Here is a 20431-nt window from a genome sequence, read left to right as displayed (position 1 = left end):
GCACCTAGACTCTGAGTTCAATCAATCCCCACAACTGGCACAAAAAAAAAAAACCTCTTCCATCTCCACCTTCTCCATGGAAGAATCATTCTGAAGCACCTAGCAAGTTAGAATCTGTTTACTCATAATGATAACCTGCTTGTTAATATATTCTATTGATTTTTATTCCTTTCTTGTATGAACTTTCCCATTCACTGGTGCATCCAAGTCTTTATATTTTCATAGTTTGATTTTCAGAGAACCTGAACTTACCCTTGTTTCAAATTGCTATACAAATAAATTTTCTTCATTCACTTGAAAAACTGTGATCTAGACATGAAATTCAATGGGTCACATTATTAGTGATTTTAATGTTTATCATACATATACTATGAATATGTATTACAAGATCACTGGATCTTAAGTTCAATAGTAGCCACCATCACTTATTCTTGTGTGTCTTTCTAGAGTCTTAATACAGTCCAGTGTGTTCAATGTCTTTTCTTCTTTTTTTGATTTTCAGTGCTAAAGATTAAACCTGAGGCTTTCTCCATCCTAAACAAGTGCTCTACTATGGGGCTGTATTCTATTCCTACCCCCAAGGAGTGTTTCTTGACTGATCATTGTTATTTTTAGATTTCACATATAGTATAGAGTGATAGATGCAAAAATCAACATCTAAAGCATATATGTTTTGGCACCTGCGGCTCACACCTGTAATCCTAGCTACCGAGGAGGCTGAGATCTGAGGATTGCAGTTTGAAACTAACCCAGTTAAGAAAGCCTATGAGATTCTTATCTCCAGTTAACCACCAAAAATCCAGAAATGGAGTTGTGGCTCAAATTATACAGGGTGGCTAGCCCTGTGCTAATCCTAGTGCCCAGTCCCCAGGCCTTAGGACTAGCACATACACAAAAAAGCATAGGTAGATAATTTGCACATTTTAGGACTAGTAAATTTAACAAGCATTTGCATTCCTCCAATACAAGATGGACAAAAGCATGTAAGCTATAAAGTCAGAATGTGGGAAGTTAATATGAGAGGCAGTCAACACTGTCTAGTGTTTGATTAAGTACAAACCATGACTTTATACAAATAAGCAGTTTCTTATTTCAGAGAGTGGTAAGATAAGGAGAGTAGCTTCTAGAGTTAGCAATTATTGAGATAGGCCTTGCGAGAGTGGTAGGATTTAAATAGATGGAAAAGGGAAGGCTGTTGCAGTTGGCATACAGGCTGAGCCATCGGTGGCGATGGAGATCAGATGAGCAGCATTAGCAGGGAGAAGCAGAGGGTTCTGATGTATGTGGATCTGATGCATGAGGAAGAAATGGCCTGGCTGTGGGTTTTCTCCCACTAAGTCACAAATAAGTAGTGGAGAGCTTTTAAAACCCAAGGAACTTGGACTTTGTTACTAAAAGGGAGTTTTGAAGGACTTTTGAGTATAAACTATAAATAACTAAGTAATGATTGAATTGAAGAGGATGAATTTGGCATGTTGCACAGAAATGAGCTGGGATGGAATGAGGCTGACAGTTGAGAAACCCAGTACAATTTGCTTCTGGATTCTCTAGAACCCTTAAGATTTCTGTTTAAACTAACATTTTTCTCTTTGAGATAATGTGCTAAGATCACTTTTATTCATCATCAGACTTCTTTTAGGCCATACTATTTGACTCACTTATAAAGTTATCATCTTCAGCAAACCTCTAAGCAACTAACTGATTACAGTTTATTCCTCCTAGAATACTGAGAAGGTGATAGGCTAGAATGATTTTAGTCTAGTTTGTATTTTAAGGTTTTGCTCAATTTTATTATTGGTAGTAGCAATAGTATTGTGGTGGTGCTAAAGACTGAACTCAGAACCTCACAAAGCACTCTTACCACATGTCCTCTGGCTTTTAGTTTGTTTTCAGGTAGAGGCTCAAGCTTTTGCCGGGACCAGCCTTAGGTAGCGACCTGTCTCCACCATCTCTTAAGTAGCTAAGATTACAGTTCTGTGCTACTGCATATGGAAGGTTTTGCTCAATTTAAAATTTTTGTATTGACATTAAAATAGCTATGAAGATGACTTAGATTGTGTGTTCTTACAAATTTTTATCAGAACATCATTGTCATTCTGAGTTTTCCTATATTACATATTGCTAAATTTTGGAGGATTTTGTTACACATAAAACAAAAAATGGGTTTTTTCCATGTAAAACGGGAAAGTCAGTAAAAAAAAATTTAAAGTTCACATTTAAAGAATACTTTTATGCAAATATAATGGTACACATATGAGCTTTGGAGAATCATGAACCCAGTTACTTCTTAGGAATATATTAGGTGTGTTTGTTTATGTGAACACTGGTCCTGGGACTTGAATTCTGGACCTGGGCTCTGTCCCTGAGCATTTTGCTCAAGGCTAGTGCTCTACCACTTGAGGCTACAACTCTGCTTCCGGATTTTGGGTGGTTAATTGGAGATAAGACTCTCACAGACTTTCCCTTCTGGACTGGCTTCTAACTGTCATCCTCAGTTCCTAGCCTCTTGAGTAGCTAGGATTACAGGCCTGAGCCACTAGTGCCTAGCTAGGAATATATTAGTATTTTTAATGGAACTTTTTACCAAATAATTAGAACTAGGTCATATTCAAATTGGGAGTATTTTAGAAGGAATCATTTTTTTATACCAGTGTTTTGTTTCTTCCATCTTCAAGTCTTTTGGTTTAGAAATATAAAGGTTTATGTTTTCTTTAATTTTTGTGTCTCTGTTTTGCCTTTTACTCAAAAAACATGGAGTGCATTTTCTAAGATTGGCACTGTTAGGTTCTGGGACAGGAAAACAGCTCCTACTAAGGTCACCTTAGGGTGACTGTTGTCAGGTAGGGGCAAGACTAATGAATGAAGAGTTACAGTTTTTCAATCAACTCCTAACAGGATATGGTAAGGCAGACAATATTAGGATGATGGGGCAAGGAAAGAAAAGAGCCAGGGGTGCTTTAAAGAAAGTGTTACCTAGGCTGGGAAGGTAGCTTAGTGGTAGAGTGCTTGCCTAGCATGCATGCAGCCATTCCTCTCCTCAGTCCCATATAACAGAAAGATCTGGAAGTGGAACTGTGGTTCAAGTGGGAGAGTGCTAGCCTTGAGTAAAATCTCAGGGACAGTGCCCAGGCCCTGAGTTCAAGCCCCAGAGGACTGGCAAGAAAAGAAAGAGTGATACCTGACTAGAACATGGTGGCTCATGTCTACAATTCCAGCTACTCCAAAAATTTACTGAGACCTTTTTATCCCAGCCAACAAGCTGGAGATGCTGAGTTTAAAGCCCAGTACTAAGTGGGGGAGTATGGGGAGGAGGACATGAAAGCTAAAGTAGGAGATGGCACGTTCCAGGGAAGCTTAAGCTCCTTACTGGGAAGATGAGTGGGGAAGAATAGAATCCCTGATGGCCATATCAATGAAAATTTCTTGAACTGTCTACTTGTTAGTATATGCCAGTAGTTTTTTTGTAGCCTTCAACTATGGATAAAGTAGAAAAGGAAAAGTAGAAAGGAAAATTCACTTTTCTTTAAAGACTAGAGCCGGAAGTGATGGTGAGAGCATGTGTTTGTGCATTATAAGCTGTACATTGTGATATGTAATCAGAGCAAATTAGAGCAAATATATAACTACAATCTTGCGTCCTCTTCCCTTGTGGGAATTTCAAATAACATAATCTTCCTCTGACCTTTTCGCCTACTTTTATGAGCTCAATCTCTTAAAAATAATTTTCTTTCTTTTTGTATCCATGTCACAATGAAAAGTTGAGGCAAGCCCTAGCAATTGTTGATAATAGTTTGCATCTAGAAATTCAGACCTGCCCATATTCATGGATCCAGTAGATATTCCTAGCTCAGGTTCATCTTAAATTTCTCTTAACACTTCCTTCAGTCCCTTCTATTTGTAATATGTATCATGTGTCCAGTTTGTTTCAGGCTCTGATCTGAGTACATAGTGGTGTTAGTTCCTACAACAGACAGAGATCCCAGACCTGGTAGAACTTAAATTTTAGCTGGGTGCCAGTGGCTCACACCTATTATCTTAGTTACTCAGGAGGCTTTTATCTAAGGATCACAGTTCAACTCTAGACCAGGAAGAACAATCAAAAAGACTTTTATCTCCAATTAACCAACAAAAAGCCTGAACTATAGGCATGGCTCAAGTGGTAAATAAAGCTGTGAGTGAAAAAGCAGAATAAGACTATGAGGTCCTGAGCTCAAGTTCCAGTTAAAAAAAAGTACTTACATTTTAGTAATAGAATCACTCTGTTTTATTTCTCCCATGTGGACAAAAGGATTTGTTAAGATTATACTGCTATCTAAGTACTAAGTTTCTTTAGTGTGCCTCCAGTAGACACCAGGGGGAGGAAGACATTTTTCATTCCAAGAGAAAAAAAGATTGTTTGGTAGCTAAGGTTTTATAAAGATAGACCAGTATGATGTGGCATATTTCTCAAGTTTATCTTGAAAAGGATGAAAGCTTGAAGATACTAAAAATATGGTGGTTTCAGAGACAGATAAGTGGGTGAAAGGAGGAATATTTAAAGACAAGTTATTTGAAGCTTGCCTTGCCTTGTTATGTTAGTGAGGAGAGACGGAGAAGGCAGCCACTAAATGACTAAGGCCTCAATTATAGCTTGGATGTACTTTAAATAGACCATAGAGGCATAGTAAGAAAGCAAAAGGACTAAATAGGAATTCTGTTATGGCACTAAAAACCCTATTTATTAAACTGGCAATGATTTAAAATAGACTATTTTCAGGTTTACTTCTTGTTAACTTACAGATGTTGTGCCTGCTTCCTCTGAAAAAAGCCCATCTTTGCAAACAAATTTGGACAAGAGATCAGACAATGTCATTACAGATACTCTAACAGTAAACTCCTTGAAGACACCTCAGGAAAATCAGACAGCCACAGAAAGTTTTGAAACACTGACAACTTTACCAGCATTTTGGCCATCAAGTAAAGAGGAAGTCATCAGCCCCAATTTAAGGACATCAAAGTCAGATTCTACTTTCTTTCACCAGTCCTCTGTAGAGACACTTTATGCCTCTCCCTCTTTCAAAACATTTAGCCCAGTAAAGGACATTGAATTCAGTAAAGACCTTCACAAATCCGCACAAGCCAGTACTGTGCAAGTGGAGGAGGAACACCTCAGGACCTTGGCCACATGTGGTAAGTTTGCCCCAAACCCAACCAACCTAACAAGTAGAAACACACTATTGCAAACATTCCTCTTTTACTGTTAGCTAATTTCTGTCTCCCTTTTTTTGTCACCTCTTTTTCACTCCTCATCAGTGGTATTAAAATGTACATACCACAGTGGTAGTTCTCAATCAGGAAATTGCCCTTTTTATTAAAGAACTAATGGATAATTTCTCATTGTGCATTACCAAATACTTGACTGAATATATTACAATAAGTTCTAAGTAATTTTTGTGCTAACCATAATATAAAACCTAACATCAACTTAAGAGCTTCCAATTAGACATTTAGCTTACTTACTAAGAAACTATATGGAACCAGGCACTGGTAGCTCACGCATATAATCCTAGCAACTCAGGAGGCTGAGAACTGAAGATCACAGTTCAAAGCCACCCTGGGTTGGAAAGTCATTAAGACTCTTTAAAAAAAAAAAAATTGTGAAAATACCATACAGAGGGGTTACAATTACATAGGCAAGGTAATGAGTACATTTCTTATCAAGTATTGTTGCCTCCTCCTTTGTTTCCCCTTCCCATTCCTTCCCATCTCCCACCCCTCCCACCTCCCCATCCCCCCACCCCCCACCTCTGGCCAAAGTTCGTAAGACTCTTATCTCCAATTAACCACCAGAAAACTGGAAGTGGTGCTATAACTCGAATGGTAGAGCCCTCTCCTCGAGCTGAAGAGCTGAGGGACAGTGCCCAGGCCCAGAGTTCAAGCCCCACAATGGAAGGAAGGAAGGAAGGAAGGAAGGAGGGAGGGAGGGTGGGAGGGAAAGAAGGAAAGAAGGAAGAAAGGAAACCAAAAGAAAAGAAACTATATGGAAAAGAATTTGTTATTACGTATGTTGGCTTCCTCATACAAGTATATGGACTTTTTTGTAGGGGCAGTACTGGGGTTTGAACTCAGGGCCTTGTGCTTGTTAGGCAAGTGCTCTTTGCTCTATCATTTTGGTCATACCCCCCCCCCCCCCAGCCCTGCTTTTTCTCAGGTAGAGTCTTTTGTTTATGCACAGGCTAGCTTAGACCTCAGTCCTTCCATTTATATTTACCAGATAGCTAAAATGACAGGCATACAGGCATACTTCCAAGATTTTTTTTAATGGAGATGGAGTCTCATGAACTTTTTATCCAAGCCTTGAACACTCTGCCTCTCCACTAGCCAGGATTACAAGGTTAAGCCACTGTGCCAACCACTGCACTAACATTAAGAGGGGTGAACATACCTGTAGTCTCAGCACTCAGGAGGCTGAGGCAGAGAATCACAAGTTTGAGGCCAGTAAAGGTTATGTATTAAGACCTGTTTCAATAAGCAAAACCCAAAAAAATTATTAAGAACAATGCAATATTGTTTAGATTGTGATAAAGGACAAAGCCAATAGGGATTCCAGGTTGTTGGCTGTCAGTATTTCAATCTTATACTATAATTATGTATTCTTACTTAAAGTTAATTAGTAAAAGAGAATAATTTGCTTGTTCATGCATTTTTCAAAGACCAAGTAGTAGTTTTATTGGTTCTTCAATATGATAATGCTTACCAACTCATATAAATTCAAAGTTTTCAATATGAATCTTTTAACTTGTCTCAAACACAAATTATAAGTATATATGAAAACAAACAATGGAAACCACTAGGTTGAGGTTTGAAAGGACAAAGAATAATAAAGATTCTCTCCCTACTGTTTGGTGAACTTTTGGGTACTGTATAAAGATAGTAAAAGCCTCCTCTTTATACTTTATATAACTTTATACTGAGACCAGTTGTATACTGTCCTGATGGCTGGGAGATAATTAAAAACATGTGTTAGCCACTGACTCTGTACCAAGTACAGTTAATACAACTTAGCAAGGTTAATAAATGTCAGCAAGAAGTCCCTCTAAGATAACTACTATTAAGTTGTTAAAACCTGGTTTAAATTGTCATAAGATAACAAAGGTAAAAAAATAATAATGGGTCAAATCCCAAGAAAAAGTATGTTGAAATGCATCCCACCTTCACTTCTACTCTTGAATCAGAGGCCTAGGTTTTCCAGCTACTATGATGCAAAGTCTCCCAGTCTCAGTGTACTTTGGAGACAGATTGGAGTTTGAGACGTCTCAAGTGTCAGGGACTCAAAGGGCCAGTGTTCTAGAGGACAGGTAATCACAAAGAAGAAATCCTGAGATTGTTGTATAATTGTCTCTGGTGAGTCTGCAGTGTTCTGGATATTATACCAAAGACTGAATGTGAAACAACTACTAAGAAACCAAGCTAAGCAGAGATTCCTGATAATCTTGTGATGCTTTAGAGTTCAAGATAAAACAGATTGGAATGGTCCCAGTAAATGATCCATGTTCATAATTAGAAAATCTAGTAGGCTATATACAAAGCTCAAAACTACAGTGTAGGACTAAGAATGAACCAGAAATAGTTCATCCCTCACATATACTGAAATCTGTCTTCACCTCAAACAAAATGAGTTACTTGTATTCTATTTGCTGTCTAGAAAAAAAATCTTTTTGTGAGAGCATCCATCAACTTTTTATGAGAATTTTTTGTCATTCAACAAAAAAATATACCAGGAAATGAACAAATGGCCAGACATATAGTTGGGGGCAGGCAGATAATAGGAATAGATCCACAGATAATCTAGACTCTAAAGTTATAAGGCAGCTACATTGAAATAATTGTGATTAATATGATCAAGAACACAGGTAAACTGGGTGCCAGTGGCTCATGCCTGTTATTCTATGCTACTCAAGAGGCTGAAATCTAAGGATCACGGTTCAAAGCAGGAAAGTCTATGAAAGTCTTATCTCTAGTTAACTAGCAAAAAGGCAGAAGGAGATCTGTGGCTCGAATGGTAGTCTTTAATAAAGAAAGCTCAGGACAACGCACAGGCTCTGAGTTTAAGCCCTAATATGGAGTAAGAGAAGGAAAAAGAGGGAGGAGGAGGAGGTAGAGAAGAGGAGGAAGAGGAAAAAAGGAACAGTCTTGCCAGATTACTAGTATTTAGGTTTTTAAAAATAAAAACCCGAAAGTGGCGCTGTGGCTCAAGAGGTAGAGTACTTGCCTTGAGCTGAAGAGCGCAGGGACAGTGCCCAAGCCCAGAGTTCAAGCCCCATGACCAACAACAACAACAAAATAATAATAATAATAAACCCAAGTGAAAATTTTAGACAGTCTTTGAAATTAAGACCCTGACAGTCCTATTCAGCCTGAATGGCCTACAGCATTAGAAAGAAAGAGATTTGGTGCTCACAGGAAAGCTACAGAGTTAAGAAAGAAATCCTAAAAGAGACAAAGATGCAGAAAGGTGAATTAAACCCATAATGATAAATAAACTCTGCCCAAGTCCTTGGGCCACATGTGTGGAAACCCCAGGGAGTCCAACCACTCTCCCTACCCCAAATGAATATTCCCAGAAGCCAAAAGAACTGAGAAGACTTGAGCAAGGCTGATGATTTAGAAAGTCCACACAGTTGTCTTCCTACTAAAACAATAATCACTCTTCAGAAGACTATTACAAAATTGAGAGACTACAATAAATACTTCAAACATATGGTATAAATTATCACTAGACCTTTAAAGAAACAGGAAAGCATAACTAAGTACAATGGCTTATACCTGTAATCCTACTGCTCAGGAGGTAGAAATTAGGAAGACCATGGATTGAGACCAACCTGGTCATAAAGTTCATGACATACTCCCAGTCAATAAAACTGGGTGTGATAGGATGTTCCTGTGGTCCCAGCTCTTCGAGACGCTGCAGGTAGGACTGTGGCCCCGGCATAAACATAGTGTTAGGTCCAAATAGCCACATACCCTTGAGACCCCAAATCAGTACTTTGGTTTACAACCACTCCCCACCCTACCCTCTGTATCCTTGTCCAGCAGAAATCATGTGACTGGCAAGGGTCCAGAATTAACTGCAGTTGTAAACCAATTAGGGCAGAGAGATTCCCCCTTCCTCCCCACCTCCAGCTGTGATCCTTTTGAATGTTGTCTTTGTCCTGTTGTTGCTTTTGTACCAATACTCACCAAACAATTCTATTATTCCCATGACCCACTATAAAAAGTGCTAGCCCATAAAGGAAAGTGAGTCTCTAGCTCTGGCTGTAGTCTCTCCTTCACAGGTTTCCTCCCCAATAAACCTATGCTGATGTTGAGGTAGCTCTGTCAAGTCAATGCACCTTTTTGAACCTAATACACAAGACCCTACTAAACAAATAACCATAGCAAAAAATGGGTTGGAGGCATGGTTAAAGTGTTAGAAAACATCAGCTACAATGGAGATACAGTCAGCTAAGTGGATTTGTAAATGACCCAAGTGTTAAAGTTAGCACACAAGTTAATAGACCAGCTAAATAGAAATGTATTCACAGATTTCACCAGACATGGAATGAATACATACCTGTAATTCTAGCACCAGGGAGGCTGAGGCAGGAGGATGGCAAGTTCAAGGCCAGCCTAGGCTACACAGTGAAATCCTATATCATAAAAACAAATATACATGCATATATTTGTTACATATATTAAAATATGTGTATGCATATATACACAAAGAGGAGAATCTCTGCAGACAAAAAGTGTTCTCCAATAACCAGAACCAAATGGAACTTCTGGAGATGAAAAGTGAAAATTTCACTGGGGGGGGGGGGTTCTTACAGTAGATTGAAAATGAAAAAAGTGGATAAGCAAATTTGAAGATACATTGATGGGAATTATCTGAAAAAAATGGTAACAAAAAGATTTTTTTTAATAAATAGTAATCTGACACTGGAGTAATAGGAATTTCAGAATTTCAGAAGCCTAGGAAAATTGATATGAGCAGAAAATTACTTTGAAAAGATAATGGTTAAAATCTCTCCAAGTTTATGGGGAATAAATAAACTTTCAGATCCAAAATGTTTAAGCAGAATAAACAAAGAAAATTACTTATTCATATTGTAGTTGAACTCTTAAATTCCAGAGATAGAATTTTGAAGGTGGAATTTTTTGAATGGTTGTATTACATACAAAGAACAACCAACCTAAGTGTGCCTGACTTCTTGCCATGGGCAGCGTATGCGGAGACAACAAAATTACCTTACAAGTGTTAAAAGATAAAACCTATCGACCTAGATTATATATTTAGAAAAATTTTAAGTGAAGCCAAGCCAAGGAACATTTAAATGAATAAAGATGAATGATCAAGAAATCTATACTGAAAAAAAAAAAAACAGTGAAGAAATATTTTCAGACCAATAGGAAATTGCACCACATAGTAACTTGAATTTATAAGAAAATATGGTAAGAATTGGAAATGATAACTATATAGGCAATCTGAAGTACTATATTTTTCTCCTAATTAAAGAATACATAAAGCTAAAGCACAAATAGTATATTTGGGGATTTAAAGCAAATGTAGATGTAATAAAATAACATAAAGAAGGGAACTTCATGGAATTAAACCACTTCAAGATTACCTGTATTTTAAATGAAATAGTACAGCATTCATAAGTTAAATGAGTACGTTTAATCACAATTTCATTTACTGATTTTTGGTGGTACTGGAATTTGAATTCAGGGTCTTGTGCTTATTGGGCAAGTGCTCTACCTCTTGAGCCATCCCTCTAGTACTTTTTGCATTAGCTATTTTTCAGATAAGGTCTTGAACTCTTTGTCAAGGCTGGGCTGGTTTCTGACTCTGTCCTCCTACATATCTGGAATTACACTTGTTCTTTGAGATAGCTACTCTTTTTGCCAAGGCTGGTCTCAAACTATGCTCCTCCTAACACTGTCTCCCAAGTGTCTCCTGAGGAGACACCATGCCTGGTCCCTTTGATCATACTTTAAAAATGGAACTGTGGAGCTGGCTATGGCAGTGCATGCCTACAATCTTAGACTCAGAGAGGTAGGAGGATAGTTTGGAGTCATCCTGGCCCTAATTAGTAGCAAGATACTATCTCAAACAAAAAGAAAGAGAAACAATTGTATAATTACTCATCAATAATGAACAAGTAGAAATTGAAATTAAAATAGCATGACCATTTTAAAAATGCTTTAACAAAAGGCTTACAAGATATCTGAATTATGAAACATTTATGAAAGCAATTAAAGACCAAATGAGAGCTTTATTATGCTTATAGACTGGAAGACTCAGTCTTTTTTTCTTGGCAGTTGGTGTTTGAACTAAGGCCCTTAGGCTCTTTTACCACAGGAGCCACACCTCTAGTCTTAGTGATTGTGAAGGGATGCCACTGGCTCTGGGGCACTCTATAGGTGCTCTGATTCCTTTGGGAGTAAACTGGAAGCTGGAGCACTTTAGAGGCTGTGTAGGTGGGAGAAGAACAGAGATCACAGGAGAGATGGAAGGAGGTAGCAGAGTTCCTGGTGGAGCACAACCAGGAGGCTGAGGAAAGCCCACAACACGGAAAGGAGGAAAGACACAATTGTGCAGAGCACAAATATCAAAGCTGAGGTTAGAACTTGTGTTACTATTGGTTTAAAAATTGGGATTCATTGAGCCTTTAGTGATTTAGTTTCTTATCAGAGATAAGATACCTGCTGAGCCAGAGGGGTTTAGAGTGGTGGGAGATGAGAAGAGAGTGGAACAGCCACTGTGGAGAAAGGGAGAGGATGCTAATGAGACCAGGACCCTGTGTCTTCCTGTTAGAGTTCCATACCTGTCTCAAAACTCTCAGTTCTGCTCAGTGCTCAGCAGCCTGGATACAAGTGCAAGACTGGCAGAGATTTTAAACTGCTTAGGATCGGGACCGGGGCCTGCTATAGCTTCGGGCCACATCTGGCCTGTGTTAGTGAAGGAAGTGAAGCAGAATGCAGCTAGGCTGATTTGTTTTCTGAGCGTCTCTGGCTGCCTTGGTGCTACAGCAGCAGAAACTGAGGGCAGAGGTTTTAGCAGAGCCTGCAAATGTGTACTGGTCCTGGCCCCTGGAGCAGACGTAACCAGTGAGGCAGATGCATGGCAAACCCACCTGTAGTGAGAGAACACTTGATGTGAAGCTACTTAGGCTCTAAACTGGATACAAAAGGAGGCAGGGCCTATGCGTAGTAGGCAGAAGTATGCACATCTAGAGAAGAATGGAGAGCTAGGAGGAGAGGATTGCCATGGCTTCAGAGCAGAGTGGTTCCAACTGCTGACCATTCAGCCAGCTGAAGGCCATTGTGCTGAGGGAATTCAGGAGATGACTAGCAGGCATGATGGCTGCTCTCCCTGGATTGCCACTTTGGGATGATGAAGAATAGAGAAGGTAATTTCTATTCTTTGGTTTTTGAAAGCATTTGTTGATATGAACAGTCCAGGGCTGACATTATCTCTTGGGAGGTAATGACCAGGACAAATTTTTAAGTGATGGCAAATGCATAGTGTAATGGACTTTAGATAGAAAGGTAGCATCCCTTTATAGACTTCACAGCTTTACCAAGTGGAGTGGGGAGCACACCTATCCATGAGACCTTTGATACCCAATGTTCTGGAATGACCCATCACTCTTCTTGGTGTAAGTTACTGATTTGTAGCTCAAACTCTTATCTTAAGTCATTAGATATCTCAAGCTGCAAACCAAAAAGGAAAACAAAGATCTGGTGGATACCTAGAAACCAGACACATGGCAAGCAGCTCTTCTGGTATTCTCATCTATAAGAAGTAACAGCTGTAACAAGTGTGCCCATTGCACCGGACACATACTGACTCTTTTTGGAGGAGGAGAAGCCAGATCTCCAGTCTCTTGTGGACTACTGATGGGCTCTCGCTGCCTCATCCTTTGCCTCTTATCTCATTACTCTGCTGGAGTTGTCCTTACCAGTGACAGAAACAGAATATCTCTCACACACACACACACACACACACACACACACACACACACACACACACACGACCTGTTAGTTATTCCCATTCCCTTTGTGTCCATAAGACTCACAGCCAGAACAACTAACCATTTCATTTTTTTTAATGAGGAAATTGGCAGAAAATTGTTTGGAAAAGTGCCTCAGCTAATTCTTAGCTTGTGGTAGGGTGGATTCAGAAGTAGCATGCCAAGCACAGGTGGCAGGAGCCTTAGCACCTCCCAAGGAGTGAGGAAGCTCCTTGGTCCTGGGGCCAGGGAGCTGGTCACTCCTTGCTGATACTTTTGCAGGTAGACACCGATTTGAGTTTTAAATAAAGCAAATCAAATTTATATTTGGAAGGTAAGTGACAGAGCTCATCTTTAATCCTGGAGTTCAGTATTCCCTGCAAAAAATGTCCCACAGGTGATTTAGACTTGCTTACCCTGTTTATCTCATCCAGCTTATTTATGATGACATTGAAAACAAATTGCCAAGTGTCATGCTTTTTAAAACTTGAAATCTAATTCACATACAAATTATTCTTTCCAAGTATATAATTTAGTAGAGTGTAGTACACTCAGAATTTTACAGCCATCACCAGTACATTTTATTGCCCCAGAAAATCTCATACCCATTAGTAACAGGTTCTTCCCATTCTCCTTCCCCTAATTATTGGCAGCCACTAGTTCATTTTCTGTCCCTGTATTTTGCCTGTCATGGGCATTTCACCTCAGTACAATCATATATACAACCCTTTATTTGGCTTCTTTCACTTAATATTGTCAACATTCATCTATATCATAACATATCAATTTTTTATCCTTTTCATGGCTGAATACCATTCCATTTTACAGATTTACAGCTTTTATTTATCCACTTACCAATCAATAGATATCTGTATTGTTCTCACTTTTTGAAATTCTAAATAATTCTGCTATAAGAATTTATGTAACATGCTATAGTTTTAAACCACAGAACAAAGTTAGAATAACTTTTATGAAGACTTCTCTTGCTAGTTAATTGTATATCAACTATAAATGCTGAAGAAATGAATTAGGGAATGAAAAAATCCTTCTGCTTAATCATCAAAAGATATGTTTCTTCGAAAAAAACTAACATCTGTAGCTAATTGGTTTTTTTAATATTACAAAAACTTACTCATTATTTTGTTTTTGCAGCACATTTCTAAATACCTTTTTAAATTGAAAGCTCTCATACCATAATTAACTGGACCTCTATTATTTATGAGTATAAACAGTTAAAGATAACCAACAACATTTGGAATCATATATCAGTGCTGGTTTCAAGGAGGCTCAACAATTGTCCTGCATATATCACAGAGTGAAAGTGTAAACCATGGCCACTTTCTGCATCTGTTGAGTAGGCTGTGTGAGGGTGAATGCTAACAAGATGCCCCCATGAATTCTGTGGAGAGCCAGAGAAGGGGAACCCAATGGGCAACAGAGCCCCGCCCTCAGGAACAGCGTGAAGTGCACAGTGCAGCTGTGGAGTGTTTGGAGACAAAAGCAAATTGGTGTGCGGCAATTAGGGAAGAGTGGCTTCCCACAGCAACAGCTTCACGTGGCCTGCGAGCCAAGGCTGCAGAACTCACATAAGGAGCTGTTTAGTCAGCAGTACAGTCACAAAGCCAGGGAAGGGTGGACACAGGGCAGGAAGCAAGTGGCCTCCAGCTTCTGTGCACATCAGAAACACCTGAAGCTTTATTTAATCTGTCCTCTGAGCCCAGTCCTCAGGTTCTGACTCAGTAGGTCTTCAGTGGGGCCCCAAAACTGCATCCAACAAGGTCCCAGGTGATGCTGCCACCACACTTTGCAAACCACTAGCATAAGTTAAGTGCCAGTGGCTTTAGTCACCATGTTGAGTGGGACTAGCATCACTGTGTTATCTTTGTATAGATGACAGCACTGTGTTAATATTTGACTCCAATATTACTTCCCTCTTGACCTCCTTAGAGGTATCCTATTAAATCTTCCTTCTAACCAGTGCAAACTCAAATTATTCTATTCTATTCTACTCTACTCTATTCTCCTAGAATAGAACTTGGAAAATACATTTGGGGGCCTAAAATCTTAGACTCCTCATTAGCTGTGCTCCCTGATGTGGAGCACCCCTGCCAGAGTCTTACACTGGTGTGAGCTCCTGGCATTCACACACACACTCACCAAGGTGGCACATTTCGTGTGTGGAGGGAGCACCAGGGTTAAGCTCCTCTTGGTAGTTGGGCTGAAACCTATCTTCTCACAACTTTTGTGAGCTGATCACATTTCAACTCATGCACCATAAGAGAAATGGAAAGCATTCTTACTAAAGTTTTGTGACTATCCCAGATAATTAATGGTATGGTACCATCTCATCCTTTCTCTTCCATCTCTTCTTAGATAAAAGATTAACATATCTATCAACAGCCACTCCTATGGAGGAGAAGTCAAGTCCCCATTCTATCCTGCTTGCTTGCCTTCTAAAATTTGTACCCAGAATTTAACATAATTGTGTAATGAAGTAAAAGTAATTCAAAGATAAAAGAATAATATGAAAACATAATGTAGTGGTTAAGATCAGGTAGACTGACTCTAGAGATAGTGGAGTCTAAATCCCTTCTCTGCCTCTTTTTTTTTTTTTTTTTGTCAGTCATAGAGCTTGGACTCCAGGCCTGGGTACTGTTCCTCAGCTCTTCAGCTCTACTACTTGAGCCACAGTGCCACTTCTAGTTTTCGGAGTCATTTATTGGAAATAAGAGTCTCACAGACTTTCCTGCCCACAATACTCGGCTCTCAGCCTCCTGAGTAGCTAGGATTACAGGTGTGAGCCACCGGTACCCAACTTCCAACTTCTCTGCCTCTTGTTTAGCCTTGCAATCTTGGGAAGGATTTTCTAGTCTCTTGGAGATTTCACTGTCTCACACTTAAAAAGTGTTTATAAAGCTTGCTCCAGGGCAAGATGACACTGTCTCACATCTATAATCCTAGAGATCAGGAAGACTGAGGTTACAGGCCAAATGAGGCAAAAATGTTTTTGAAACTCCATCTCAACAGAAAAGCTGTATGGTAGTATACCCCTATCATCCCAGCTATCACAGGAAATGTAAATAGGAGGACTCAGGCCAACTCAGGCAAAAAATAAAATAAAATAAAGATCCTGTCTCAAAATAACCAGAGCAGGGGAGGATTGGGTGGGGGGGCAGGGGAAGGATGGGAAGGAGAAACAAAGGAGGAGGCTACAATGCTTGATAAGAAATGTACTCATTATCTTGCCCATGTAATTGTAACCCCTCTGTACAGTATTTTCACAATAAAAAAAAAATAACCAGAGCAGTAAGAGCTAGAGGCATGGATCAAGTGGTAGAGTGCCTGCCTAGTGTGAAACCCTGAGTTCAAACCCAGTTACTGCCCCCCAAAAGCAATAATAACAGCTAAACACCCTATTCCAGGTCTGGTGCAATATAAGTGTATTATATTGCTGTAACAAAATACTTGTGGCTAAATACTCTGCCATTAAGGAGGTTTATTTAGCTCACGGTTTTTGAGTGTTTCAGAGCAAAGCACCAGCATATGCTTGAATATGGTAAGCCCCCCTGGGGTTCATCATAGGGGAATGGCATCATGGGAGGAGGAATGCCAGAGGGGAAAGAACACATGATGAGACACAAAGCCAGGGAGCGCTCAGGGGGCTTGCTTTTTTTTTTTTTTTTGGTCAGTTGTGGGCTCTGAACTCTGGGCGCTGTCCCTCAACTCCTCAGCTCAAGGCTAGCGCTCTCTACCACTTGAGCCACAGCACCACTTCCTGCTTTTTCTGCTTATGTGGTGCTGAGGAATCAAACCTAGGGCCTCATGCATGCAAGGCAAGCACTCTACCATTGAACCACTTTCCCAGCCCAAGGGCTTGCTCTTTTTTTTTTTTAAACAACTGGATCCTATGAGAACTACATTAATCCCTTCCCAAGGCAGTACCTCCAGTGACCTAATCACCTCCCACTTAAAGGTTTTACCACCTCTTTACAGCCATACTGAGGGCAAGGCTTCCAGCATGAGGATAAAACTTTTCAGGCCATTGTAGGTATTAAGTAGAATTTGAAATCACCTATTTGAAAAGCAGTTAAAACCTTGGACTTGGGCTGGGAAGGTGGCTCAGTGGTAGAGTGCTTGTCTTGCATGCATGAGGCCCTGAGTTCGATTCCTCAGCACCACATAAGCAGAAAAAGCTGGATGTGGAGCTATGGCTCAAGTGGTAGAGTGATAGCCTTGAGCTGAAGAGCTGAGGGACAGGGTCCAGGCCCAGAGTTCAGGCCCCACGACCAACAACAACAACTTGGACTTCATCTTGCCAAGAAGTGAGAAATTATCCTGATTAGCTTCCCAATACCACAAACTGGTAAGGTCAGAAAGCTTGTTTTCTGGAGAGTCTTTGGAGGTCTCTGAAGGGAAAAACGTGGCCGATAGCCGAAGTTGTAGATACTGTGATCAGACGCAAACCAAACGTCACAGCTTACCACAGCCAACCTTGACTCCACAGCATAAGACAGGAAAACCATGCTTCTTAGCCCCTCACCTGCCTCCAAAGAAAGAGCAGAAGATACTCATATTAGTGGTTCCCAGCATGCTCTTAGAACTAATCCTTACCTGCACAGCTCCACAGTCATAAGCAGGTATAGAAGCTCCTTACATGGACCAATGAGGCAAAAACAAAGGAAAGTAACACAAGGGAATAAATGACACCACAAAAAGAAAGCACTTTTAACATTCTCTTCAGCTGTATTTTTTGGTCTTCTTTTTTGGTACTGGGGCTCAAATGTAGGGTGTTGCACTTGCTAGCCAATTGTTTTTCCACTGAGCTACATCTCAACCCCAAATCCCTCTGTAATATCCTTGAAGAGATAAAAAGAAATAACAAGATATCCATAAAACAAGAACAGGATGTTACAAGAATTTCAGAGAACAAACAAAAAGAAAGAAAGTTCTTGGAGAATAAAAACATAATAGCAAAATGAAAAACTCACTGGTAGCAATGGAAGCTAAAGTTGACAAAATCTCCAAGGAGGGTAACAAAGAGACAAATGTAGAGAAAATGTAAGGGCAAAAGTAGGAAAATTAGAAGACTAGTTCAGGAGCTCTTCTGAACAAGAGATAAGACAAAGAATGGAAGCACTGGTGACTCAGGCTTGTAATCCTAGCTACGTGGGAGGCTGCGATTCTGCAGAGCCCAGCTCAGGCAAAACAGTTCAAGACATACCTTCTCAACCAAGAGCTGGACCTGTTGTTACATGCCTGTCATTCTAGAAGCCTAAAGTAGGGGGATCACTGCCCAGGTGTACACCCATGCAGGAAGCAAGGCCTTACCTTTAAAAAAAAAGGACTAGAGGCAAGACTGAGCAGTAGAGCATGAAGCCCAGAGTTCAAACCCCAGTACTGACAAAAAAAAGAGGGAGAAACTATAGAAAGAATAAAATAAGTCATTCAAGAAAATGTGAAGCAGAAGGAAAGTTCTTGTCTGCTTCAAGGTCCCACTCTCACATGACTTTAGTAAATAAAAAGAGTCCCCAGGCCATAGCTTCAAAATCTTCTAATGCTTCAAAGACAAAGCAGATTATAGACAACAAATTAAAATTAGAATGTTTCTAACAACTAGGAACAAGAGGACCAATGAAATCTGGCCTTCAAAGAAAAGGATTTCTGATCTCGAGTTCTTTATCTAAACAAGCAACTGTTAAGCCTCAAAATAGAGTATAAACTGTAATTTCTTGGTAAGAAAAATCATTCTATTATATGCTAAAGTGTTGTGGATCTCAGATGAATTTCACTTCAGTATTGATTGTATTTGACCACAGAGGGGACAAGGTTAATTTCACTCACTGTTGAGTACTTGTGGTTAGTTGTTGAGGGTAGAGGAGGAAAAAGACTGAGTTACAGCTTATCAGACTTCCTACTTTTAATACCAACTCCAAGTCCTAGCTGTCAGTAGGAGGAGTTTATACTTTTCTCTCTCGGATAAAGTTTACAGTGATGTAAAAATATATTGGGCAGGACTTGGAAGTCAAGATGAATATTGATAATTCTATTTTAAGTTACTTTCATGGTACTATTGATACGTAATACATCTGTAGATTTTCTCCATTTCCTGCTTTGGGTTGTTTTCAATGCTTATTATGAATATTTAACATTTAAAATTCTAAGTAGTTTATATTGAGACCTTCCACATAGGCATTTAGATTATAACATTATTCTAGCTATTACTCTCACTTGTGTGTTACATAAATCTTTCTAATTTATGCATTTTAGTTTCAACTACCTCTGAGGGAACATCTTCCTTTTCTACTTTATCCGTGTCGTCTCCTGACTCAGCCCCTCCAGGGACGTCAGCTCCTTGCTTGCCACCGATTTTAGCCAGGCCTTCCTTCTGGACTGTGTCTCGTCAGAGGTCATCTTCCGCCTCCTTTAAGCATGGAGAGGAAGCAGGCAGGCCTGACCACCATCTCACTCCCAGGAGCCCCGTGTCTTCTGATGAGAAAGAAAATGACAGCCTCAATCTGCAGGAACTTCTTCCAGATGATTCTGATTCGGCTAAAGAGAAGACCAGTCAGATTCCCAGCCACAGCTGGGTTGCGTTCTCCACCCCCACAGCAGATCATATCCCTTCTGTGTCTTCTTTTAGTTTTCAGACAAGCCAGGTCTTGCCCATGGGGCCCAAGGCAAGCAACTCCATCGGAGCTCTGCTGGGGGAGGTGAAAAGCGCAGTGATGAGGCTCCATGAGGATCTGAGCATGGTGATACAAGAGCTCAATGTCATCAGCAGCCATCTGGTAAGCATGGGTGGCTATAGCTCACAGGCCAGCAAGTCTTCCCCGGACCCCCAGTCTTCTGAGGGGAGCTTAGATCAAACCTAGTCATGTCAGTAGCCATTTTCATAGAACTCATGTAGGCCCACAAGTTCACATTTATAGGTTCCCCTTACTATGGAGGGAAAAGAGGTGATGGTTTCATTGTTCCTTGTCACGTTTATTAAGTATCTTTCAAATCAACAGATTCATTTGGGGGCGTGTTACGTTTTTCAATCACCTTTGATAATTTCAGATTTCAATATTAATTTATTTGAAACAAGAGAATTCATTCTTCCATGTTCTATACTTTACCCTAAAATGGTCTAAGCACTTAATGAAAGTTGTTGATTTAAAATCACAAAGAACCATTTGAGAGCTCTTGATAGCCACAGCCAGAAAGCTTCATCACAGCAGGCCTCAGCCTGACCTAGGAGTCTGGGTATTTCACACATTCACTTGCAAGTTTCGGGGCTGCAAACCAAGGGTAAGAAGTCTTTTCAGGGCACACAATATTGGGAGTTAAGTTGAGACAAGGAAGACATGAGACGGGTTTCCATTGTTACTGTGCATTGCAGAGTCAAGTCAGCTGCC

At 40.0% G+C, this 20431-nt stretch overlaps 1 protein-coding gene across 1 annotated transcript in view; it reads left to right on the top strand.

Moving 5' to 3' along the window:
• Enthd1 (ENTH domain containing 1) overlaps positions 1-20130 on the top strand; it is a 92111-nt gene extending 71981 nt beyond the window's left edge. Inside the window, exons 5-6 of the mRNA XM_042697990.1 lie at positions 4780-5169; positions 19302-20130. Of these exons, the coding sequence (XP_042553924.1) occupies positions 4780-5169; positions 19302-19906 (995 nt within the window). The 3' untranslated portion in view covers positions 19907-20130. The remainder of the gene's footprint in view (positions 1-4779; positions 5170-19301) is intronic.
• Positions 20131-20431: the final 301 nt, after the last annotated feature.

Source organism: Dipodomys spectabilis, unplaced genomic scaffold, assembly GCF_019054845.1.
Source record: "Dipodomys spectabilis isolate Male_0828 unplaced genomic scaffold, ASM1905484v1 ptg000230l, whole genome shotgun sequence".
NCBI classification, from domain to species: Eukaryota; Metazoa; Chordata; class Mammalia; order Rodentia; family Heteromyidae; genus Dipodomys; species Dipodomys spectabilis.
Note: the sequence above shows the minus strand (reverse complement) of the source record. Positions and strands in the feature narration are given on the sequence as shown.